The sequence below is a fragment of the Hemitrygon akajei genome, chromosome 26, assembly GCF_048418815.1.
Source record: "Hemitrygon akajei chromosome 26, sHemAka1.3, whole genome shotgun sequence".
In the NCBI taxonomy this organism is placed as follows: domain Eukaryota; kingdom Metazoa; phylum Chordata; class Chondrichthyes; order Myliobatiformes; family Dasyatidae; genus Hemitrygon; species Hemitrygon akajei.
The window spans coordinates 33,178,644-33,205,178 of NC_133149.1; the positions used below are offsets into that span (position 1 = coordinate 33,178,644).

The 26,535-nt window shown below is 40.9% G+C and overlaps 1 protein-coding gene and 1 non-coding gene across 3 annotated transcripts in view; one reads left to right on the plus strand and one right to left on the minus strand.

Moving 5' to 3' along the window:
- The window catches only part of igsf9bb (immunoglobulin superfamily, member 9Bb), a 711,231-nt gene extending 695,511 nt beyond the window's left edge, over positions 1-15,720 (minus strand). For both annotated transcript variants that reach the window (XM_073029796.1, XM_073029795.1), the window contains exon 1: positions 15,346-15,720. In XM_073029796.1, coding sequence (XP_072885897.1) covers positions 15,346-15,409 — 64 coding nt within the window. In that variant the 5' untranslated portion in view covers positions 15,410-15,720. The remainder of the gene's footprint in view (positions 1-15,345) is intronic.
- Positions 7,493-7,619, plus strand: LOC140716987 (U6atac minor spliceosomal RNA). The gene has a single exon (XR_012096406.1). It is a non-coding gene; the product is annotated as a U6atac minor spliceosomal RNA (small nuclear RNA).
- Positions 15,721-26,535: the final 10,815 nt, after the last annotated feature.

A 26,535-nucleotide genomic window follows, 5' to 3' on the forward strand; every position in this document is an offset into this window, starting at 1 on the left:
TGTTCTCTGGCAACATAATTAGCTGGGATTGCTGCTGGATTTGAGTTACATGAACAAAATTAATTCAAAGCAGATTCACATTATTACAGTCAATATTCACAAGTACATAAAGTGGGCACTGCAAGCTGAGAGTAATATATTCTAAGCTGCATTGCAAGATGAAGACAAGCACTTAATTTTACAAAGGCCTAACACATAGGAGCAGAATTAGGCAGTTTGTCCTATCAAGTCTGCTCCGCCATTTGACCAGGGCCGATTTATTATACCTCTCAACCCCATTCTCCTCTCTTCTTCCTGTAGCTTCTGACACCATTACTAATCAAGAACCTATCAACCTCTGCTCACCCAGTGACTTTGACTCCCCCAACCCTCTATGGCAGTAAATTCCACAGATTTATTATCCCCTGGCTAAAGAAATTCCTTCTCGCCTCTGTTCTAAATACATCCTTGTATTCTGAGTCTGTGCCCTCTGATCCTAGACTCCCCACTGTAGGAAACATCCTCTGCACATCACTCTACCTAAGCCTTTCAATATTCAATAGATTTCAATGATAACACCCCCTCATTCGTCTAAGTTCCCAAAGGTACAGACCCAGAGCCTGTTAGCACCCCGCATTCTTGGGATAATTCTCATAAACCTCGTCCGAACCCTCTCCCATGCCAGCACATCCATTCTTAAATATGGAGCACAAAATTACTCACAAGGCTCCAACTGTATCTGACCAATGTCTTATAAAGACTCAGCGTAACACTTGCTTTTAAATCCAACCAGCAAGTTAAACTTTAAGGAATCCTGCACTAGAACTCCCAAGTTCCTTTGCACCTCTGATTTCTAAATCGTCTCCCCATTTAGAAAATAGTCTATGTCGTTACTCCATCTGCCAAAGTGCATGACGATACACTTTCCTACACTGTATTTTGTCTACCACTCCTCTACCCATTCTCCCAACCTACCCAAGTCCTTCCGCAGACTCTCTGTTTCCTTAACATTACCTGCCCCTCCACCTATCTTTGTATCATCTGGAAATTTAACCACAAAGCCATTAATTCTGACATCCAGGTCATTAAGGTATACCCTGAAAAGTAGAGGACCCAGCACCAACCCCTTCGGAACACCATTAGTCACCAGCAGCCAACCAGAAGAGACCTCCTTCATTCCCATTCTTTGATTTTGGCTAATCAGCCAATCTTTTGTCCATGCCAATATCTTTCCTGTAATACCATGGGTTCCTATCTTGTTTAGTAGCCTTGTGTGTGACACCTTGGCAAAGGCCTTCTGAAAATCCAAGTAAACAACATCCACTGACTCTCCTTTGTCTATCCTGCCTGTTATTTCTTCAATTAATTACAACAGAAGCTATCTACAAACTCTTTTGCAAATTGATCATTTAGTAATTGTTAAAAATTCAAATACTTGAATGATTTATGGAAATAGAGAGACCTCAAGACCATAAGACATAGGAACTGAATTATGCCACTTAGCCCATTGAGTCTGCTTTGCCATGGCTGATTTATTATTATTACATTTATTTATTAAGCTACAGCAGGAAGTAGGCCCTTCCGGCCCTTCGAACCACACTGTCCAGCAATCCCCCGATTTAATCTTAGCCTAACCATGGGGCAATTTACAATGACCAACTATCCTATCAACCAGTAAATCTTTGGACTGTGGGAGGAAACCAGAGCACCCAGAGGAAACCCAGGCAGTGACAGGGAGAATGTACAAACTCCTTACAGACAGTGGCAGGAACACCACCCTCGATCCCATTCTCCTACCTTCTCCCCATAACCTTTAACTCACTGACTAATCAAGAACCTAAGAACCTTTCAAACTCTGCTTTAAATATAGCCACTGAATTGGCCTTCACAGCTATCTGTGGCAATGTATTCCACAGATTCCCTACCATCTGGCTGAAGAAATTCCTCCTCATCTCTGTTCTAAAGGGATATCTTTGTATTCTGAGGCTGTGACTTCGGGTCCTAGACTCCCCCACCATAGGAAACATCCGCTCCATGTTTACTCTATCTAGGCCTTTCCATATTTGATAGGTTTCAATGAGATATCTACCCCACTCAATTCTTCTAAACTACAGGCCCAGAACCATAAAACACTTCTCATACATTAATCATTTCATTCCTGGGATCTTTCTCCCAAACCTCCTCTTGACCCTATCCAATGTCAGCACATCCTTTATTAAATAAGGGGCTCAAAATTGCTTACCATATTCCAAGTGCAGTCTGACTATAAAAGCTTAAGCATTACATCCTTGCCTTTATACCCTAGTCCACTCAAAATAAAAGTTAACATTGCATTTGCCTTCCTCTGCAAGTTAAGCTTTAGGGAGTCCTGCACCGCCCATTTATGAATTTACTCCCCGTCTGTGTCTTTATTCCTTCTACCGAAATCCCTACATTATGTTCCATCTGCCACTTCCTTGCCCATTTTCCTAATCTGTTCAAGTCTTTCTGCAAACTCCCAGCTTCCTTAACACTACCTGCCCTTCCACCTGTCTTTATATTGTCCGCAAACCTGGCCACAAAGCCATCAATTCCATCATCCAAATCATTGACATATATATGTGTGAAAAGAAGCAGAACACCTGTAGTCACCGGCAGCTGACCAGAAAAGGCCCCTTTTATTCCCAATCTTTGCCTCTTGCCAGTCAGCCAATCTTCTATCCATGCTGGCATCTGTCCTGTAATACCACGGGCTCTTACCTTGTTAAGCAGCCTCCTATGCAGCATCTTGTCAAAAGCCTTTTGAAAATCCAGGTACACAACATCCACTGATTCTTCTCTTTTCTTTGTCTATCCTGTTTGCTCCTTCCTCAAAGAATTACACAGATTTATTTTGAAGATACCATGCTGACTTTGGCCTATTTTATTATGTACTTCCAAGTACCCCAAAACCTCATCCTTAATACAGGTCCACAGTCCCTTATCCGAAATTCTGAAATCCAAAAAGCTCCAAAAACCGAAGTTCTTTTCGCCAACGGCAGATGTCACTCAGGTGTGACGTGGCAGCACTAGCAGAGGCCGCCAGATGTCAGTTGTGGCTCAGCGCTCGTACTGGTTACGCGTGCATTTGCTGTTCGCTGATATTTTGTGTCACTGTTGACTTTGTGTTTAATTTCACTGTGAAAATGTCAAAAAGAGCTGCAGATACCCCTATTGGGTAACAATGAGAAAAGGAGAAGGAAGCATCTATCATTATCAATAACGCAGAAAGTGGAGTTATTGCAGAAGCTTGATCGTGGTGTGTCTGTGAGGCGTCTTACTGAAGAATATGGTGTCGGAACTACCACTGTTTATGATTTAAAGAAACAGAATGACAAGTTACTGAAGTTTTATAATGACAGTGACGTTCTACATTTATTCCAATAAGTCATTTACCATGTGTTTGATTCGGTTTGTTTGAAGCTGTATATTTTTATTGGATGTTTTTGTTGGAAATAAGTTTTTTTCTTGTCATTATTCCCTAAACAATACAGTATTTACATATCATTTACATTGTATTAGGTATTATAAGTAATCTAGAGATGATTTAAAGTATACGGGAGGATGTGTGTAGGTCTGGAGCTCCGCCGGGTCCTAAAGTCCACCTGCATTGATACAGGTTAAATAAGGCACTTGAGCATATGTGTTTTTTTTGTATCCACGGGGGGTCCCGGAACCAATAAGGAGGGATTCTGAGATCCGAAAAATTCTGAATTCCAAAATGCAACTGGCCCCAAGGATTTCAGATAAGGGATTGTGGACCTGTAATAGACTCTAAATCTTTACCGGACACTGAAGTCAGGCTAACTCTCCTATAATATCCTGTCTTCTGCCTCCCTCCCTTTTTCAAGAGTGGCATGATATTGTCATTTTGCAGTTCTCTGGAACCATGCCAGAATCCATTGATTCTCGAAAGATTATTACTAATGTCTCCACATTCTCTTCAGTTGCCTCTTTCAGATCCCTGGGGTATAGCCTGTCCAGTCCAGGTGACCTAACAACTACATTCACTTCTGCCACCTGTCACTCAAATTTCTAACATGCTGCTGATGTTTTCCACAATGAAGGCCGATACAAAATACTTATTCAGTTTATCTGCCATTTCTTTTATCTTATTACTACTTCTCTAGCATCATTTTCTAGTGGCCCAATGCTCATTCTTTCTACTCTTTATATATCAGAAAAAGCTTTTAGTATACCCTTTTATATTATTGGCTAACTTACCTGTACATCTTTTCTCAACTTTTTCAGTTGACTTCTGTTGGTTGTTAAAAGTTTTCCAATCCTCAAACTTCCTGCTACTCTTTGCAAAATATATGCCCTCTTCTTAACTTTTATGCTGCCTTTGTCTTCCCTTGTCATCCACCCTTTAGAATGATGCTTCTTTGGAATGAAATGATCTTGCGTCTTCCAGACTCCTCATAGAAACTCCAGCCATTGCTGTGCTACTGTCATCCCTGATAGCATCAACGTAATCAATTTTAGCCATTTCCCAATTTACCTGTATATTGAAATCATTGTAACATTGCCCTTTTGACATGCCTTTTCTATCTCCTATTATAATTTGTACTCCACATCCCAACTACAATTTGTAGACCTGTATATAACTCCCATCAGGGTCTTTTTACCCTGCCTATTTCTAAGTGTGCTATAATCTCATCTGCCTTGATCTGTATACTACATGCAATCAAATATCACACCTTCAGTCCTGGATTCTCCACAAATCTTCTCAAGTTTGAGTCCATGCTGCCTTAAATTAAATTCTTATCCCTTTCTAAACTTTGTGTTTTTATACCGTAGACTTCACTAACCTTTCCTGCACATGCCTTCCATACTTTATCCATATTTTTCCACCCAACTTACTATTTAGATCAAAGCCCTATCCACAGCCCTAGTTATGAGATTTGCCAGGACCATAGTCCCAGCCTGGTTCAGGCAGAGCCTGGCCCATTGAAATAGCTCCCTTCTCCAAAATACTGGTGCCAATGTCTCACAAATACAAACCCACTTCTCCCACACCTATCTTTCAGCCTCACATTTAATAGTAATCATTTAACACAAGCTGTACTTGAAGCATTTAATCTAATGGATGGGACTGCCCCCTGAAACACAGTGTCAGGGTAACTCCCTCCACTCCCTTTCCCTTCCCCCTTCTCTGGTGGATCACAGTGTTTGAAGTCATCAGTTTCAAGCCTGAGTTCTCGAGCAGCCAACACTTGCTGCAGATGTTGTCACCCTTAACCACAGTGGGGTCCACCATCTCCCACATCATGCAGCTACAACACATCACCTGATCCTGTATCTCAGGGCTAACAGCCCTGACTGGTAAAACAAAACTGTTATGGAAACAGCAATGAAGAATCTTTCTACATCTGAGTGTGACGGTGTTCCTGAGTCTCCACCCAGGACTTGCGTGACTGACAACAGTGTGAGGAAGATACTGACATGATAAAGGAAGCCCTCAACGTGGCCAGAGATGGAGGACCTTAATTGTTGCCCTAAATGCCAGCAGTGTAATGGGCAGTAGATATGTGATCCTATATCCTTACTTTATTTTATTATTTGTAATTTGGTACCTTTTTATTTAATTACTATGTTGCCAGTAATCTTGTTTAGGTCTCAGCTACAAACCCCCTCAGCAATCAGTCCATTTGAGTAGTTTAAAGAGGAAAGACTAATGGTCTTACCTGGTCTTTTCCAAAGCCTCCTCTCTCCGAAACCTCTCGAGCCAAAGTTTTAAAGTCCACTCTCACACCGGGCAATTCCAACAATAGCTGCTCCGCGTGAGCTTACCTTCCTTTAAATGGTGGAAATAAACCTTTCAAATAAGCACTGCAGAAAGGCTTCCCAATTATCCATTCAAAACTGGCCAGATCATCAATTAAAAAGAGCAACATTCAGTTGTCACTTTACTGTTGTCAACCCAAAAAATATAATGAACTGTCTTTGTAATGACTTCAGGATGTAGCCTTGCAGCAGGAGAAAGGAAAATAAGTCAGAATTTAAACAACAGCATCCCAAAGTAATTCACAACCAAGTGAGGATTCTTTAAATGTAAACATAGTTGTTTTATAAGCAAACAGAGCAGCTGATCTGCAAGCAATAAGTTACAAAAGAAAATGAAATATGGTACTAGTTTACCATTGAGTTGATCAAGTCATGGGAAAAATATTCTTCTTTAAATAATTCCATGGATGTATCTAATATCTGATAGAACATGGAAGAGTACAGCACAGGAACAGGCCATGCAGCCCACAGTGTTGTGCCGAACCAGCTAAACAGCAAATCCAAACACTAATCTGTCCTACCTACACAATGTCCATATCTCTCCATCTTCCTTACATCCATTTGTCTATCTAAACGTCTTTTGAAAGCCTCTAATGTATTTGCCTCTACCATCATACCAGGCAGTGCATTCCAGGCATCTACCACTCACTGAGGAAAAAAACAGATACGCCTGTCTACTCATCTATGCCTCTCATAATCTGATAAACCTCTATCAGATCTCCTGTCAGTCTCCGCCGCTCCAGAGAAAACAACCCAAGTTTATCTAACTTCACATGATAGCACATGCCCTCTAAACCAGGCAACATCCTGGTGAACCTCTTCTCCACTTGAAGGTGAAAGTTATTAGCTTATCCAGAAAATGGAAACTATGACAATGTATGAGCTCCTCAATACTGCACTGGAGATAAATGTGTAGATAAAAAACAAATACAAGTGCTACAGAATTCATGATGTAATTGGCAAATTGCCAATTAAACTCAAAACATGGGGATTTCTCAATCCACGCTAGAGATAAAGGGAAATAAAGTCAAACTAAAATGCATGGTATGCCAATCATGTGTATTTCTTGGTCAGCTACTCAGTGGTGTTAAGTAGAATCTGATTTTATTTTCAGATGGGTTATGAGACAGAAAAGCAAAAGAAGTGATGAGATACCATACTAATTCAGAAATGACAAAAAAGTTCAAAGTAAATGTATTCTCAAAGTACATAAACGTCACCATATACAACCCTGAGATTCATTTTCCTGCAGGCATACTCAGCAAATTTATAGAATAGTAACTAAAACAGGATCAGTGAAAGATCAACCAGAGTGCAGAAGACAACAAACTGTGCAAATGCAAATATAAATAAATAGCAATAAATCATGAGAACATGAGATAAAGAGTTCTTAAAATGAGATCATTGGTTATAGGAACATCTCAATGCATGGGCAAATGAGTGTAGTTATCTTCTTTTGTTCAAGAGCCTGATGGTTGAGGGGTAGTAACTGTTCTTGGAACTGGTGGTCTGAGTCCCGAGGTTCTTGTATCTTCTACCTGATGGCAGCAGCAAGAAGAGGGCATGGCCTGAGTGGTGATGGATGGATGCTGCTTTTCGATGACAGCATTTCATGTAGATGTTCTCAGTGATGGGAAAGGCTTTACCCGTGATGTACTGGGCCAAATCCACTACCTTTTGTAGGATTTTCCATTCAAAGGCATTAGTGGTGTTGTATGAAAGGAGAGAAGGTTAGCACTCCCCTTGATAAGGATGGAAGGGGCCCTAGTGGCCTTACAACACACAAATGGTTAAGGCATTGCCATCTACTTAGTGGCATATAAATTCTAATTTAATATAAAAATTTAATTTAAAAAAAAGGCATTAGTGTTTCCATACCAGGCCGTGATGTAACCAGTCAAAATACTCTCCACCGCACATCTATAGAAGTTTTTCAAAGTTTTAGATGTCACGCTGAATCTCCGCCTATTCCTGAAGTAGTAGAGGTGCTGCCATGCTTTCCTCGTAATTGGACTTACACAGATGAAAACACTCCTGTGATTTTACTTGGACCAGGCATGAGCAGTTCAAGGAACTGAGCAATTCAATAAAGATAATATTCTAGTTCCTCAAGGACACAACAGCAGCAATGACAATAAAGAGGCATTCCTACTCATTCCAGGAGCATCTCTTATAAGGCAGTAGAGGACAATACCAGAGTAAAAAAGTGATGGAGACAAGAAAGAAACATTTATAAGGAAGCAAATAGGGAGGGAAAATGGGAAGTGAAGGTAAATGGATTTTTTTTTAAATGTGCACTGAATATTTCTCAGAGGCTTCCTGCCAAATAAATATTAGAGCAATGCATCTGTGTTACTTTTAAGACTTTAAGCCTTCATATTTTTTGAAAGACTGACGGTATATTTCAGGGGAATCTCTGGTGTTCTGAGACATTAAGCATCTATAGTGTGTTATAGATGTCAAAATACCCAATTGCTAAAGCTCAATCTGGCTCCAGTAACGACTACTCACTTCAGCAAAAAAAAACTACCCAGTAGCCCAAAATTGCAGTAGGTTTTAAGCTCTTGAATAATCAATGCACACGAGTGAATTTGATTGATTTCTCCCCAGGAATTTTCATTTCACACATCATATTTCCAGACTTCAGCTTTGGTTTCATTGAAATGAACTAGGAAAATACAAATGATGCCATTTTCTTGGTGATATATTGCAAGATAGCAATATTTGAAGGGACTCTCTGGCCAACCTGACCAGTACAGAAATGACAGTGCAAGTTCATGCAATTTTAATAATAAAAGCATTTTGGACAGATTTATGTTCAAATGAATAGCTAAAGAAGAATGCAGAATGCATAAATAAAAAAGTCTATCCAACAGGCATGTCATTGCTGACTTTTCTGGGTTCCAATCATAATCTAATAATTATTCTATTACAAGCTCCAGTCATTCTAAACTTAAAACGAACAAGCAGTAGAAAGCAAATCAGTTAAATGCCTGTATGCTGCTTCACGTCACCTTTTGCCAGTCACCGTTGGGGATATCCCAGAGGTTCAGACAAGAGGCACTCCTGAAATCATTCTTAACCTATTGAAATATTTACACCACAATACAGGATGCAGAACTAAGTTCTGATGGAAGGTCATTGACCAGAAATCCTAATTCTATTTCCCTCTTCTAGATACTGTCTGACCTGCTGAGATCTGCGATGTCAAGCTCTTCAGTAGAACGCACAGCCACAACTGCAGAGGTACCAGACTTGTGAGCAGACTTCTGAGCCAATCACCAGTCTCAGATCCCCCTCCCAGTGAAGCTGCCATGTTCTCGAACCCTTAACTCTTCTGTACTTTGCACTTCTTTTTGCCCTACGAAACTTTGTCCCATTTTGTTGTTATTGTACGCATCACTGTAATCGTTGTAGTTAATACTTACACGTATATTGTCTACTCTGTAACTCCGCCATGGGTGGTCCCAAGCCCGGCTGCGAAAGGAGAAGGGTTGGGATTGGGACTAGCAACCCCATCCTGTAGAAACGCAATGCTACAAAAACACCAGCAGAAGCTCCAAAGACCTCATCCCTGGGAGAAGGAGAAGATGGACTATACCTCCAGACAACTTGAAAGACTGGTCCTAGACAGAGGACTCTAGTGAGCTATTGTCAGCACCCTATGCCCCAGTAGGAGTGATGGGGCTTAAATAAGTAAGTATAGTTTACTCAATAAGCCTCAGACAAGGAAGGATTATTTTTGCATCCTGGTATACGTGGCAATAATTTGAACCTGAATCTTTAGTTTAATGACTAGTGATGAAGTTCTGCGCTGGTGTTGCTGCAATTATGCTATTTTAACTTCACATCTGTCTCAACTGTTCTAATAATGTTTTGACAATAAATTTTGCCAAAAGCAAAACAATATTATGGAATACTGGCTTGTAGATTTAAACTATTCAAAGTTCAGAGTAAATTTATTATCAAAGTATTTATACGTCACCATATACTACCCTGAGGTTCATTTTCTTGTGAAATGAATCAATGAAAAACTACTCACAAAGACTGACAAATAAGCAATGTACAAAAGAAGACAAACTGATCAAATACAAAAATTAAAACAAATAATAATAATAAATAAATAGTAAATTAATAATACTAAGAACATGAGTTGTAGAGTGCTTGACACTGAGTCCATAGTTCAAAGGGAATCTATAGGTTATGATAGGCTAATCAACGGGATGTGATTTTGGTCCCAGAGTCCCAGAGGCATGAAGATGACTTACTACCACTCCAGTGTAAGGCAGAAATCAGGCACATTTCCCAACAGCTGCAAACACAATTGATTGAAGGGTTAACTGGCATCACTGGGTGTTGCACCTGCCAATGGCTCATTGAACACCATAATGCATTGGCAATGAATTTGGAAAAATGTTGAATATGTTATTAAGCACAGACATGTGAAATGTATCACCAGTTATCATGGCAGCTAGACTCCTCCATGAAATCCCAAATGTATTACGACGACATTAAGTAATGTCACATCTGAATCATTGCACTCCCACCTGAAATATGTACTTTGGTATATTTTTAACTATCCTTTCTTCCATCCATATTCACCTCATTATATGTTTCAACATTAATCATGTTTACATAGATGAGATTAACAAGAAAAAAGTCCTGGACCCTACCTTCCCCCTCACCTGGCCTCACCTATCATCTGCCAGCTTTCCTTCCTCACCACCTTCACATTCTGCCTTCTGCCCCCTTCTTTTCCAGTCCTGATGATGGGTCTCGGTCTGAAACATTAACTGTTTATTCCCCTCCATAGATGCTGCCTGACTTGCTTTTTGTACTCCTGCTTTTTGTGTTGTTCTGGACACTTTTATGCCATTTAGGCCAACTTAACAATGAAAATGTGTGACAAAGACTATGTTATCATGAAAAGAGATGCATTTTGACAAATTTTCTAGAGAAATTCATTTGTATAATTAAACTAATGTGATCCACGTGGGACTGTACAACTATGTGCAACCAGAGCATCGAACGTATGAGCTAGTGGCTTAATATGACAAAATTCTCAACAGGTTGTTTTATTCACTCAACGATTCAGGAACAGCTTCTTCCTCTCTTCTTTCTGCATTCGCAGTTTTTATTATGTATTGCAATATACTGCTGCCACATAACAACAAATTTCATGACATATGTCAGTCATATTAAACCTGATTCTGATTTATTCCTGGGGAATTCACTGCTGCTATCCTGTGGTAAAATTTTAACACCATTAGTCTAGAAACTGTGCCAATGACCATTTTAGTTGTGGGTTTACAACTAACAAACTCTCCAAAGGCATTACTACAACAATGGCAAGGTTGTGATCAGAGACGGAAGTCAAAAAGAATCCTTCTTCTCTCATGTAATGTATTGGCACCCTAGGCTTGCTGTGCATCATGCTAAGCCCTGGTTTCACATACTATTTGTGCCTACAACTTTAGATGCAAATCCAACTCTATTCAACTGGATTTTCAGAAGCATCTTATATTATATAGATATCAGCCAATGCACCGTTGCAGTTCATTAAGATTTTTTTTTGTTATTGACTGTATCATTAAGAACATCATTAGAATCAGATGCTGGAGTTTAAAAGAATGAAGGGGATCTCATTGAAACCTATTGAATATTGAAGGGTCTAGATAGAGTGGACATGTAGGGGATGTTTCTTATTGTGAGAGAGTCTAGGACCAGAGGGCACAACCACAGAATTCCTTTAGAACAGAGATAAGGAAGAGTTTCTTTAGCCACAGAGTAGTGAATCTGTGGAATTCATTATCAGAGACGGCTGTGGAGGGTATATTTAAAGCGGAAGTTGATAGGTTCTTGATTAGAAAGGGCGTCAAAGGTTATGAGGAGAAGGCAGGAGAATGGGATTGAGAGGGATAATAAATTAGCTATCATAGAATGACAGAGCAGACCTGATGGGCCAAATGGCCTTCTTCTTCCCTATTTGTATGATTTTATGGTCTTACTGCATGGAGAAAGTGAGAGAAACTCAGCAAGTTGGGATGGCTTTTGAATGGTGTGGCTGAGGAAGTTCCTCCAGTGAGGATTTGGCTCCAGTTACAGTTGACACCTAGGGCAGATGAAGAGCGGGTTAACAGCAAAGATCTCGTGAGGTCCCAGGGCCACTACGTAACCTATTGTGGAGAATATCAGGAGAAGGAAGCCACAGTCCATCTTCTGAGATGTCCTGCAGTACCAGAGCAGATGGGATGTACATCAAAAGTAGGACAATTATTGGAGAAATTGCTGGGGGTTAGGATCTATGTACATTTGGAAGGGTAGGAGATGATCGTAGATAGTCAATGTGGATTTGTGTGGGGAATCCTGCTAATTTTATTGAGCTCTTTGAGGAGGTATCTATGATGATTAAAGGCATAGTAGTAGATGTTATTTATATGGACTTTAATAAAGCATGATAAGCTGATCTAGAAGGTTAAAAACCAAGGTGAGCTGGCTAACTGGATCCAAAATTGTCTTGGTGATAAGAGGCAAATGATAGTGAGAAAGCTTATCTTTCCAATTGAAATTCTTCAAACAACAATGTGAAGCACAGATTAGTTATGGGACTTTTGATTTTTGGATTTATATTAATGACTTTGGTGTAAATTCAGGTGGAATAACTAGTAAGTTTACAGATGACATGAAAGTCGGTGGTGTTGTGGAAGCAAGCAAAATTATCTGAGACTAAAGCTGGATGTTGATCTGATGGAAAGCTAGCTGGAGCATTGGCAAGTAGAACTTAATTCCAACTAGTGTGAGCTGATGCATTTTGTAAAAGCAAATTGGGGAAGGGCATACACAGTAAATGACAGGAACATTACTGATCTGAGAGACTTTGAGGTACAAATGCACAGTTCCCTGAAAATGGCAATGTAGACTGGATGGTGAAGAGGGCAGTAATGGGGAGGTTACATTGCAACTTTATAATACATTGGTTGGAAAGTACTTGAAGTATTGTGCTCTGTTCCAGTCACCACCCTACAGGCTGTGCTGGAGTGGGTTCAGAGAAGATTCACTGTTGTTTGGTTGGAGGACTTTTGTCATTGGGTAGGCTGGGCTTGTATTCCTTGGAATGAAGGAGGTCTATAAATATAAATATAAACCTGATAGAGATATATAAAATTATAAGGGGCAGAGATAGGATCTTTTTTCCCCATGGCATGAGCATCAAAAACAAGTGCAGATGCTTAAGTTGGAATTCTAAAGAGGAGTGGAAGAGAATGGTTTATTTTAACACTGTGGTTGATATCTTGAACGTTCTTCAACAGGAGGAGGTGCAATCAGAAAGAATCACATTTAAGAAGCATAGTGGATAGGCAGCTGATAAAGGCAATGGGATTAGTATAGAATGGGCATGGGTGTGATGGGCTGAATGGCCCATCTCCATGACGTACAACTGTTTGATCCTATCACCACAGTGCAACTCTACAAGAACTGGTAAAGCCTACCCTTAGGAGCATGGCCTGTTCAGTATGCTAGGAACAGAAAGTTTGGACAGGAGTCACATCGAAGAATAAGTGGGATTCATTCTCTTGTTTCCATCGCCTTTTGTTTTATGTTTGGCGAATGCAGTCCCATATTTAAAGATATGACTCCTATCAAATGTTTTATTAATAAACGCCACTCCACAATGCTTTGTTTATCTGCATAAACGAGTGAACTCTCCCCATCATTATTTAATATTTGCAACTTCCTTATCAGGATCGATTGGTACAGGCTGCAAAGATTCTATGAACAGTGGGGGTCGTCATTTAGGGTATTTAAATCAAGGCATACTTCTAGCACAATTAATCATCGTGCAAGTGGGTTTTGCTATTAAGTGGGTTGTTCTGTACTTGGTGTTCGCACCGGTTACTCACCACCCATCGCAAGTACATGACGATGCCGTGACATACAGGAGTGAGCAATGATGACATCACTCCGCCCGCGCACATCTTGCAAGATGTCAGAGAGCGAACAGGTTGCTCCGAGAACCGCCGGTGGAAGTTTGCAGTGCGGCCGCTGGCAGTGGGAAGGGTTTCCCTGTGACTAGGCAGTAGCAGATTTTGACAATGCGGTGCATTCCTTATTCGCCAGCAGGACTAACCTCGCTCCCTTAGACTGGAGGCTGGCTGAGTGGCACTCTTATTCCCAAACCCAGTATAATCGCCAATGCAAAGCACAGCCCCGATTGGTTAAGCCTTATGAATTATGATGGCAAGTGAAATGCTAGCGATGAATTAATTCCAAACGCTAACATTGCTTTAAGCGGACTGCGGAGATCCGCCACCTTCAAAACACGTTGCTCACCTTTAAGCGCGACCTTCCAAACTTCCGTTCTACTTTCATTGATCGGCGTAATGCGGGTTTCTCGTGTAACCGCGGTCCCAGAGGAACGCACAGGGACGAGAATCCCCATTCAAGAGAACCAACGGCAAGTGGTCCAGATGTGAAGCGCGGACCCACACACACATACTGCGGCGCTGCGCCGTTTTAGAGAGAGAGAGAAAAAAACAAGCTTTGCTTGCAACTGTATAGAAATAAACCGTAAGAGCATTCCCCCAGTAAGTGAAACATCGCAGTCCGCCAACGGGGACCCGGGCCGTCTGCAGTGTTAGGGATTGCGGGGTTAGATCACTCGGAAATGTCAACCCCTGCGGATCCGCTGGACAAGCAGACTCTCCCATCACTGAGGACTGTCACGTGTGTGTCATGCTCTCCTACAACTCTTCCCATACAGATTTTATCCATTAAGATAGATTGCAGCAGAGAGAGGAATGCCCTGCCATCGGGAACAACCTAAACGTCCGTTCTAATTAATATTTGAACCCATGTAATAGCTGAATGCCTTTTCGTGTGAAATAGGTGGAGTTTCACAATTACCGAATCGGATTTGGATACATGTATAAATGCATCAAACATCCAAATCATCCCAATTTCGGCCCGAGATAGGTTATGTAGAGTGAACTCCTCGATCCCCTATTTCCCATTAAACTTTCGCTTTCATCCTCGCAGTGGGGAGCATCTTCCAGTCCCGAATGTGGAGGCATCGTTTGGCACTGCAGTCACATTCACACCCCAGCTGCAGCCCGTCCACCCAGCAGAATAAACCGGAGCCAGTGCCCCAACCGCATAGGCAAAGTTGCCGAAACTGACAGGTTTTCAAACCAAAGCAGCAGCAAACTGTGCGTCTGCCCGCCTGATGTTCAAACGGCTGCGTTCCCTGACAGCACGGAATGCCAGGGAATGGGCAACCCAGAGAACTTCTCTCAAACTAAGGGCAAAAGTTTCCCCTTCTCCTCCAGAAAGCCCGTAACTTTGCAGACCGCTTGGCAGTGCCCCGACGTAACGGGGGGAGAGGGAGCATCATTCACCGAGCACCTTTCGTTTGAGGTTATTCGGACAAATACAGAACAATTGCAAACATTCAACAAAAAGCACACGGCTCCCATTCCCCGAATCAGTTAAATCCGGCGCTGTCAGCACAATCGCATCATCAGTGAATAAACTTGGGCAGAATGGTATTGAACTTCAACTCACCTTGAGCTGCCGATCCTCTAGTGCTGATTACACCCGCTAGCAAAGTGGCCACATACCAAATCATAGTACTGTCACCCCACTGTGAGATCTGGCTGGATCATATCTTAGAGCTCTTCACTTTTAGATGCTCCTTGGAAATACCCCTGTTCTGATCATCAGTGCAATGCAATCCTTCCGATGATGTCCTCTTCATATCCTGCTCATTCTTTTTTCTTCTTCTTCTTCTTTCTCTTTCTCTGTCTCTTTCTCTCTCTGTCTCTCCTCTCTTTACCTGTCTCTCCCTCTCTCATTCGGTTACATCCCTCTGGAATGGACTTAACACTCTTCCCAGCCTCTAACTCCTGCTCTTTCTCAGCACAGAGAGAGCGGGTTCCCCCTCGCGCCGGCAACCTAACTTGATGGTGGCCAAGTCGGTGCCCGCCCCTTCAGCTTCTCGCGTGCTGCGGATTGGCTGAGGTGTCCCCGACTGCCACGCTGATTGGTGACGAGTGACGCCCGTCAGAGGGTGACGGGTTTGCCTGTTTCAAGGTGGGTTGAGGTGGAGCGGCTGGAGCGCCGCAGTATCATGCGCAATAGCAAGGAGTTGAGGAGGAGGAGAACGGCAAATCCAGCTGCCGAGCACCCTCTCTCCAACCCTTCAGACGTTAAAGGTGAACAGCACCATACTCAATCCTCCCAGAGCACCGGAGCATTTTCATGCCTCACGTAACACCGAAAGTTCATTAATTTCAAGCCATAGCGAAAACAGGACAGTTATTCATATAATTAAAAACACAACATTTGAAGCGTTTGATAACGCCGGTCCACAATTCATGTAATCATGATTAAGATCAAAACACCGATGCAAAAAATTTAAATTTCTAATAGGTAAGAAAAACTGAACATGCAGCTTAAAGACATCCGTGTTACTTTATTGAATCGGATGCTTAAATGTATATCTGCCGTAGGATAAAACGTGCAAGAAAAAAAAACAAGTCTAAGTTCAGCGGATTGCAAGTAATATACACCCGGAATGCATTTTGAGTATTTTTTGTATGCGATTCCCAGTCAACAGTCTAACCTGGGCATTCTTTAACGGCTAACAGTAACAATCAAAGTACTGATCTATAGAAATTTGGAGATTTTCTTGAAATATCGATTACAGCATTTCAAAACTTTCAAATATGTCAAGGACCTTCAAAAATCACAGTTGTATTTCGCTTTAGAAAGGTGGGAATGGACAATTGACATTCAACAGCTTGCAATGATATATCACCTTTGGATAGGAAGGAGATGTCAAAGGGCTTAATACAGATCACATCAGTCAACATATTGTCATGGCAGTAAAGAACTTGAAGAGGTAGACAAAAGTTACAACTGATTTTTTTTAAAGAAGGATATTAAGGAAGATGAAGGTCTTCTGGAGGGTGAGGTGGTCTCCAAAGTCAGCGATGAATAATTGAAAGTATGGTGACTAATGACAGGATAAAAGAATGGAGAGACAGGCGGAGGACCAGAGGCAGGAAAGCAGAATAGGTAGGGAAAATACTGGGAGGAATAAAGTTACAGGAAGACCATGAGACATAGGAGCAGAATTAGGCCACTCGGTTTATTGAGCCTGCTCCACCATTCCACCATGGCTGATTTATTATCCCTTTCAACCCCATTCTCCTGCCTTCTCCCCATAACCTCTGACACCCTTACTAATCAAGAACCTATAAACCTCTGCTTAAATATACCCAATGACTTGTCTTCCACACCTGTCCGTGGCAATGAATTCCACAGATTCACCTCTCTCTGGCTAAAGAAATTCCGCCTTATCTCCATTCTAAAGGGACGTCCTTTTATTCTGAGGCTGTGCCCTCTGGTCCGAGACGCACGCACTATAGGAAGCAGAGTACAAATTTCAAAGTTCAACGTACACCTGCATACTATATACAACCTTGAAATTTTTCCTCTTACAAGCAGCCACCAAAACAAAGAAACCGAACAGAACCCATTAAAAAGACCGTCAAACGCCAATTGTGCGAGAAAAGAATAAATCATGTAAACAACAAAAAGTAAATAAATATCACTCAGAGCTAAAGTTCACAAAAGTGAGTCCACAGCCACGAAGCCAGTGCATCACTGCTGCCCGTCCAGGAGCCCGTTAGTTGCAGACCACAACCTCATTTCAATGCAGAGATGAATAAACCTCGCAGAGCAGCGAGCTGAATGCCAGCCCTCCCCTCGCCTCCAGCCCCAACAACAAACCCAAACTTTTAAATGGAGGTGTTGGAAAACCTGGTGTCAGTCACTTTGAAGGACAAGGAAATGATGACGGAACACGGTGTTAGAAACATTTTGGCTTATGGTTTTAGATGAACTGAAGCTTCTGGTACATGGATAATGTGTAACCGGCCCGCAGATCCTGAGCACGGATTGGTCTAGGTGTGACAAAAGTGGGTGAGTGTTCCAGTACCATGTATGCCGAGACAGTGAGTGAGGTCTCTATGATGCGGAGAATACGATTATAACTGAAATATTGCACATCATCAAGACTTAGTGATTACATCATTCCTTCTTTATTTGAATGGATAATGAGTATAATTCAATGCTGCTTCTCAGTGGTATTTTAGCAATAGCTCTAATGAAATCACTAATGACTGAGAGAACCATCATGGAAAATTGAATTGCAAGGGAAGATTTACACTCAACAGTCGTAGTTTATTAAAGCAGAGGTGCTTAGTGTCAACAGCCAGACCAATCTCAATTAGTGACAGGGCAATTTGATCTCATTTGCACTGCTGAGTTCATAGTCTCAATTCTGTTGGTATATGAGGTCAGAAACAAAGAGTGAGCTGTGACAAGCAGAAGAAGATTACGTTGGTTTTATTTGTTCACGGGATGTGAGTTTCCTACAGAATATCAGAATTCACTGTCCTAGAATTGCCCCTTGAAATAAATGGCTTGCTTGACCATTTTAAAACGCATTTGAAAGTTAACAATACTGGAGGGTCCGTAGTCACATAGACCAAAACTGAAAAGTAAGCCAACTTCCTGGCTCAAAGATTGAGGAATCAACCTTCCTTAAAACTTTGGAAAACAGATGTGGACAGACAACTGATGATCCACTGAAGCCATTAAGAATTCTGATACTTTAATCTAGTATATTTTAATTAAATGTTGGTGAAGCCCTCCAGAAGAGATAGGGATATATCCCATGTTTTGCCCTCATTCAATATCCAGTTTGGATAAAGAAGATTTAATTCAGAGTAAATTACCCAGTATTCTAGAGAGAAACAACCATATATTTAATTTTCCTCACAGTCATTCCCATTATTTCTATAGGTAAGATTGTTACTGATTATGACTAGATTATAGCCATTTTTTGATGACAACAGTAAGCTGTAATCTAACATTTCCATTTATATTGAATCTTTACAGCTGTCAGAGAGAGAACTTTTTTATCCCATTAATTTGTGCTGAACTCCTTTGGATTACAAGGAGAGGAGTACCCAAAAGAGGACTTTGAGAATGTGGCATACATGCAATTGAAGAAAAGGCATGGGAAAAGTAAAAATTCCCACTTGGTTGCTTGCTCTAAAAGTGCAGTACAGTAATGACTGCAGGTTGAACTCCACTTCTTCAATCAGGACCTTTCTTTGGAATCAAAGGATAATCCCCAGCCTTAACTCTATTCAGGACAACTCTATTGATGACAATTTATTTTACTGATGTGTGAGATGTAAGCATATAACTGAGGCTAGTATTTATTTCCTTAAATACCCTTGAGAAGGTGGTGTTGATCTACTTTACAAATCTCTACAGATCTAATAAAGGTAATTCCACAGTGTTACTCCAAAGAAGTTCCAGACATTGGACTCAGCGATGTGATTTCAAAACTAGATGAGATACAATTTGACAGGGAAACTGCAGACTCTCATGGGCTGGCTGTCTTTGTCCTTCTGGCTGGTAGCAATCATGGTCTTACAAGCTGCTGTTGGAGAAGTTTAGGTAACATTAATCCATTTTATATTTGCAGAAAACAGAGGCGTAGTATACTAGTAATGAAGGAAATGAATCTGTGGGGAGGTGGATGCGTTTCAATGAGGTAGCCTGCCTTGTCCTGAGTGGTATTGGATTTCTTGAATGTTGTTGCACCTGTTGTTATCCCACCAACTTTTCAATAATAAAAAAGCTTTGGGGAGTTAGAAGAAGATTCACTTATCATGAACAACACAGCCAATGCCTACTTTTGCCATACTCCTCTATGATCACTCTAATTGGAATGAGCCCCAGAATGCTGATGGTAGGGGACATGGTGATAGTAATTTCATTGAATGTAAATCATAAACATAGCTGGAAATGGCAATCACTTGACACTTTTGTGATAAGAATGTTATTGCTGTTTGTAGCTCTTTATTTGAATATTGTCTAGATGATCACAACCATCTTCACTTGTGTGCAGAATGATTTCAGCCCATGAAATGATTGTCGTTCAGGCATGTTGACTTCACTTTGCATAATCATTGATAAAAAACGTTGCTTTGAGGTCAAGGTCTTACCCTCACATCCAGAATTCAGCTCTTTTGCTCAAGATCGGGTCAAGGCTTTAGTGAGGTCTGGAGCCTCCTCCTCTCATTAGCCACTAATTGTCCATCACCATCTTGGGTGACTGTGGCAAGACTGCGGGGGATTTCCCTGAATCTTTAGTTGTGGTTCTTGCTGCTCTTGATGTCTAGTTCTCATAAGGTCAATGGCTGCAGTTTTGCCAGACTGGCACCTCATTTTGCAGGTGGACCTGGTTTTGCTATTGAAACCCCCTAAATCTTGGAACTTCATTGCCATAAGGTGACAAATGTAGTTTCTAAACTCAAATCTCCAAACTGAGAAAGTCATCTAAACAGGAAATCAAAGTTAAAATATATTCACCTTAATCATGACATGACAGTATGCTACATTTCAATGGTTAATCATATCTGTTGCATCTCTCCTGCAGAGCCAACGCACAATGATGAGTAGCCTTTCTCCAGAGATGATGACATTTCTCAGATGAACTCATTGCTTCCAAAGGTGTATCATCGCAGGACGTATGCCAACCTGACAGCAGAGCAGCTGTGAGCATGGGTGATGCCATTAGAGAGTCTAATGGGTTCGTACCTGATGAATCACAAGAAAGCAGAAGCAGTAGTGGTAGCATCACCCATGGGGAGTGGCTATTGGTTGCCATATTCTTCTCTAAGCTCTGCTCTGTTGCACATAGACAGTGAATGCCAAAAGCCATTAATAATAAAAAAGGAAGTATTTGTGAGAGGCAGTACCAATTTCCAAGATACTGGCAAATGTATCAAGTGCACTAATTGCAAAAGCAGAGGGTAGTGGAATCCAGCTTAAGTAACTTGGCATCAGTGGTACCACTATTGCAGGGACATCTTTAATAGATAGGGCATTCTTCTGAGTGGATCTTCATTTGGGGCATTCTACCCATTCCTAAACATGGTCATATACTCGACTGACCTGCTGAGTTCCTCCAGCATTTAGTGTGTGTTACACTGGATTTCCAGCATCTGCCAAATCTCTTGTGTTTTTACATATAAACTATTGATGCTAGCAGTTCTTTTGCTTTAAACAGGGTAACACAACTCCTACATTACTATGGCCACCTTGGTTCATGGCAAATTGGTTCCCTGCTGAGACGTAGCAGTAGCTTGCCACTTGTACAAGAGACGGCCAATGAGTTATGAGGGCAAGGAAGTGGGAGCTCCAATTTCAGGTATTCCTGTCTCTCACCTACCCCAACCAGTATCTGATGCACTGTTACACACACAAAATGCTGCAAGAACTCAGCAGGTCAGGCAGCATCTATGGAAATGAATAAACAGGCGATGTTTTGGGCTGAGACCCTTCTTCAGGACTGCTTCACCTATCACCTTCCAACCAGCCTCATTCCCCACTCCCTCTTCCCCCCACCTGGTGTCTTCTCCCTCCCTTCTCAGTCCTGAAGAAGGGTCTCAGCTCAAAACATTGACGCTGCCTGATTATGAGTTCATCCAGCATTTTGTGTGTGTGTTGCTTTGGATTTCCAGCATCTGCAGACTGTCTCTGTTACACTGTTCTGTTGACCATTTGCTCTGTGCACAAACAGAAGGGTTACCTTCCTGTTGAGCACCAAAACTCACAGAACATTGGCCACATGTATCTGAGACTGCTATTGAATCCGGAGATCTAACAACACTTGGGATCAAAGGAAGGGGAAGAGAAATCTCTTCGTTTGGCACCAAGGATCCTTCCACGGGTCAATTTGAATGTGTGTGTCTGCCACAGACCGGCTCATTCTCCACACTTGCCAGTTACTTGACTGCTGCTGCTGCCCGAATCTCCTTCCTGCTACTCCTCCACCAAGTGTGAACTTGCTCAGGTAAGCAAGCTCCAAGTCTTGTTATTACCAAAGTAATTTCAATAATAGTCTAGGCAAATAATTCAGCACCTATTCAAAATATGCTTTATATTGAAATCGTCACTTTGAAATTATTGACAACGTGTGATATGGTGAAATCATAATTATGTTGCACAGCCAACCAGCGACTCAAATTACTTTATTTACAGCTCATTAAACTTGAATTTACAAATAAGGGGATGTCTGCAACATCATCGTTTCCTGCAGAGTGATAGTATTCTCCATACAATAATGCACCACTAGAAACAGACAATGTCTGCACAGTAGATCATGGTAGCATAGCAGTTAGCACAACGCTGTTACAGTTACAGTTCAGGGTGTCAGAGTTTGCAATTTAATCCTAGCATTTTCTGTAAGGAGTCTGTATGACCTACCAGTGGAATGTGTGAATTTTCTCCATCTGCTCCAGTTTCTGCTCATAGTCCATTGATGTACCGTGTAGGCTGATTGGTCGCTGCAATGTGCCCTGTGATTAGGTTAGGATTAAACCAGGGGTTATCGGGTATCGCTGGGCGGCACGACTCGAAGAGTTGGAAGTGCCTATTCTGTGCTGTATCTTTAAATAAAAGTAAATACAATATAAACAAATAACAAAGCAGACCAAAAGTACCATGGATGTAAGTGCGAAAGGTATTTGTACTACATGCCTAGGCCATGTGATACTCAATCAGCATTGTTTCTATCATACAAGAGAGTGTAGTAGATAGACTGCACGTTACAGGAAAGATCTATGAATATATTACTAACTACATCTTGTAATAGGACAGTTATGCTGAAGTGAAATTGAATTATTAAATCCTTTGAGGATCTTTCACTAGTTTCATGGATCTTTAAAAAACTGGCTCATTGTCAACATATAACCATATGTTAAGAATGGCAGTATAGAGCCACCATTGTATATGAAAGTGAGTGGGAGTACCATGGTCTGATAGCCATTGTTGGGATTGAATTAATGATTCTTAGAGTTTTGCACATAAACACTGTAATGCCTGTATATGCAGATGATGATTAGTTTTGCCTTTAGCATTTGGATTCTATTTTCTTCAGACTGAAAAGAGCTGAGAATCTCATTTGATTTTCTCATTTGCTCCAACATGGTTCAAAATTTTCAAGTCAGGAAAACAAATACATGGATACTAGCTTAGCACAATTAAACAACAGTTTTCCAGAGATAAAAAGATAGCAGATGACAGTTCGGAAGTACATTCAGTGAAAATGGCAACAGTCTCTGTGGGAACAGGAATAAGCCACTTTGCTCCACTGTTCAGTTGGTTTATGACTGATCCATAACTTTGGTTGTCTGATTTGATACGCTCAACTGATTAATATCTACCATCTCAGTCTTGAGTGCTAAGTATATTACAAGCATCTCCAGCCTCTTGAAAGCAGCAGTGGTCATTGTTACGATTACGTGGTCTTTGATCTATTTTATTTTGACTGTGTAAACTTCCATGACATACTGTGTAGGTATTGTCCTTTTCTATTGATGTCCCAGCTGCATAGAGACTGCAGATAAAATGATGTTGAATACCATTCTTTACCTATAAATTCAAGAGGTATTTTTCCAAGTAGAAAGAATGTTTATACCATAACAAACCAAAATTATGGATTTCCATCTGGTTAGCAGCCTGGAGCTAAGCAAATTTTGGTACACTACTGGAGTCCATTGCTTTGCTCTTTACATGAAAATTAATCTTATGTTACCAGTGTGAAATTTGCTATCTCCTGATATGGAAATGATGCTTATGTTTCCAACCTATTTTCATTAAACAGACCTCCAAAAGGTAAAAGTACATTTATTATCAAAGAATGTATAATTTATACAACCTTGAGATTTGTTTGCTTACAGGCAGTCACAGAGCAAGAAACCCAAAAGAACCCAATTAAAAAATAATAATAAAATTAAGACCAACACCTGATGTGCAGAGAAAGGGGAATAAAATGCAAATCATGCAAACAATAGAAGTGAGCGACAACATTCTGAACCAAAACGAGTCCTTAGATCCAAACCCCAGAGCAGTCCAGAGTAAGCCCAAGCCTTGGTATCAGTCTGTCATATTAACAGGTATGGAGCACAGCAGCCGGGGGCAGTCCTCATAGCCTCAGTGCCATGGACAGAGGAGTGACCATTGCAGGAGAGCGAGCAAAATCGGCTCTCGCCTCTGATCCTGACACCCTGTCTTTCCAATATTTCCAGTATATTTATAAATTGACCAAACAGTGTAAGGAAAATTACCGTCTTGTGTTTATTGATCTCATTACTGGAGATTCATTGTCATGCCACCCTACCACTTTGATCTGGCCCATGCCTTCAGTAACCTGGTCCAACACTTGCCTTTATTGGAATCTTCCTCCTTCTTGCACAAATTTTAAGGTTTATGATTATGAATATGCTAAGGTGGTGGGGTTACTACTTATAGTTGGCTTGGGGGTGTGATGTTGGATTGTAGGATACAAGTGCTCAGGTGTGGAGGTGTGCAGGCAAGGGTTGGTTGGGGTGTGTAGGTCAGGGTTAGGTTTAGGGTTAGAATGTAATTATGTGGGCAGTGGGAAAATTATCACTATTATGTTTCCTGATCTCATTACAGGAAATTTCTCCTGTATCAGGGATCTCCAGTTGGAGCATCCTTAACTGTTATCAAACCCCAATCTCATTTCTCTTCCCTTAACAGACCTTCTGAGATGTATTGAGATTCTTGGACCTGAGTGACTAGACTGAATGCAATGCCTGAGAGAGCCATAAGACCTGAGCTTGGCAAATTTTAATTATGACTTCCCAGATCAATGATTATTCTTTTAGCAGGATGGTTTAATATTCACTTTACAAATCACAATTTCACTTTCCACAGATGCTACCTAACCTTCTGAGTGTTTCCAGCTTTTCTATTTTTATTCAGCATTTCTTCCTTTGGACTTGAAACTTCTTCAAACTCTTTCCTTAACTATTTTAACATAAATTGTTAGTACTCAAATGCAAACTATTTTCCCATATTTTATGCTCATCTGGATTAAGGGGTGTGTGTGTGTGTGTGTGTGTGTGTGTGTGTGTGTGTGTGTGTGTGTGTGTGTGTGTGTGTGTGTGTGTGTGTGTGTGTGTGTGTGTGTGTGTGTGTGTGTGTGTGTGTGTGTGTGTGTGTGTGTGTGTGTGTGTGTGTGTGTGTGTAGACATGCATTGAGAAATGTATGTGCGTGTGCACATTGGGAGACAGCATTGCTGTTTTGATCAACCTACAAGGAGCACAACCATATCAGAATGGAGTTGTATCTATGGATCTTCCAAGGCCCTACACAACTTCTGTTGCAATATATTCATTATTCCTGTATCTGCTACATGGGATCACTATGAAACTACATCCTGATGCAGGATTTTTTAAAAATTACCAACTTCTGGAATGGAGAAGCACCTTATTGCTCTCTACTCTGAAGACAGCAGGTAAAAAGCAAACTGAATGTTTAATTGGATAGCGCAAGTGTGCAGATAACATACAGTTGGGGAGCTGGTGAGCATCTTGTAGCAGCAAAGAGTGCTCGCTGCAGCCTGGCATGGCTCCAACTTTTCTGAACAATTTTTCTCACCTCATGCAAAGAAGTATTGGTTTGCAATCATTCAGGGCAAAATACATGCTCGGTTTGTCAACACACTCTGTTAACATGCCCATGTTTACCACTGTGGAAGTCCTCCCTGAGAGTTCTATAGAAAATGTCAATGCCACCTAGAAACCAAAAGGTTCATTTTTCAAAATCTTTTGCCTTATTTGGTTGAATTATGAGTCACACAATCCCTAAGTGAAGACATATTTCTAATTCTGTAAGTTGTGGTTTCACTTTGGCCAAATTCTGACGTCAATACAGAATCAGATTTTACCTCAGATTATGGCTACCTCAGGGTCATTCAGCAACAACAGGCTTATATAAGTTTGATGCTGAATGTGTAAATTAAAAAGTAAAAAAATAATAATTCTCATTTCCAGAAAGTCTGAGGGTCCTCAGAGATTTAACAGTAATGTTTTTCATTTTTCATTTATTGTTTTTTTTGGTACAGAATCAATTTAAATAAAATTAGTAATTTCACACTGGGAAAAAGTAACTAGGTCATCTGCTGCTTTTCTGTTCTATGAGTGTATATGCATAAATTGTGATTAGAATAGTTAACTAATTTTAGCTTTGTAAATAAAGCAAGCAATATTGATGCTAAAAAAAGAAAAAAAATCTATTTGAATAGCCTGATCAAATTTACATCAAAGAGTACACTGGCTTATAGTTCTCTTCTGGAAAATATTGGCATTCCATAGTCAAATGTGAAAGCTGAGGGAATTATGGATTTCCTTCCACCTAGTGGGTTGGGGTAGATTTACTACTGACTACTGACTGTCCACGTATCACTGTATCAGTGATGGTTTCATATAACTTGCCTACTAAGTAAAGAATTGGCTTGCAGTTGTACCTTGGTGGAGAACATCCGTTATTGATTCTGACTGTTCTGACTCCTTTCACAGGCTGCGTAAATATAGAGTAAAATTTAAAATCGAAGTAAGTTGGTATTGTCGTGGCAGTGGTGTGATTTGCTTTATTGTCACAGCAGCTTCCACAGATTATAGGCTGATGAGGTGACAGAGTCAAGAGGCAAAGATGGACAAGGACAGGATCAGCTGGGGAAATGGTCTGGCCAAAGGTGGGGAAGTGACAGGCAAAGAGTCTTTATGTGCCCAGATTAAGGCTGGGAAAGGGAAAAAGAGGCAGGAATGGGACTGTTTTCCTTACAGCAGGGAAGA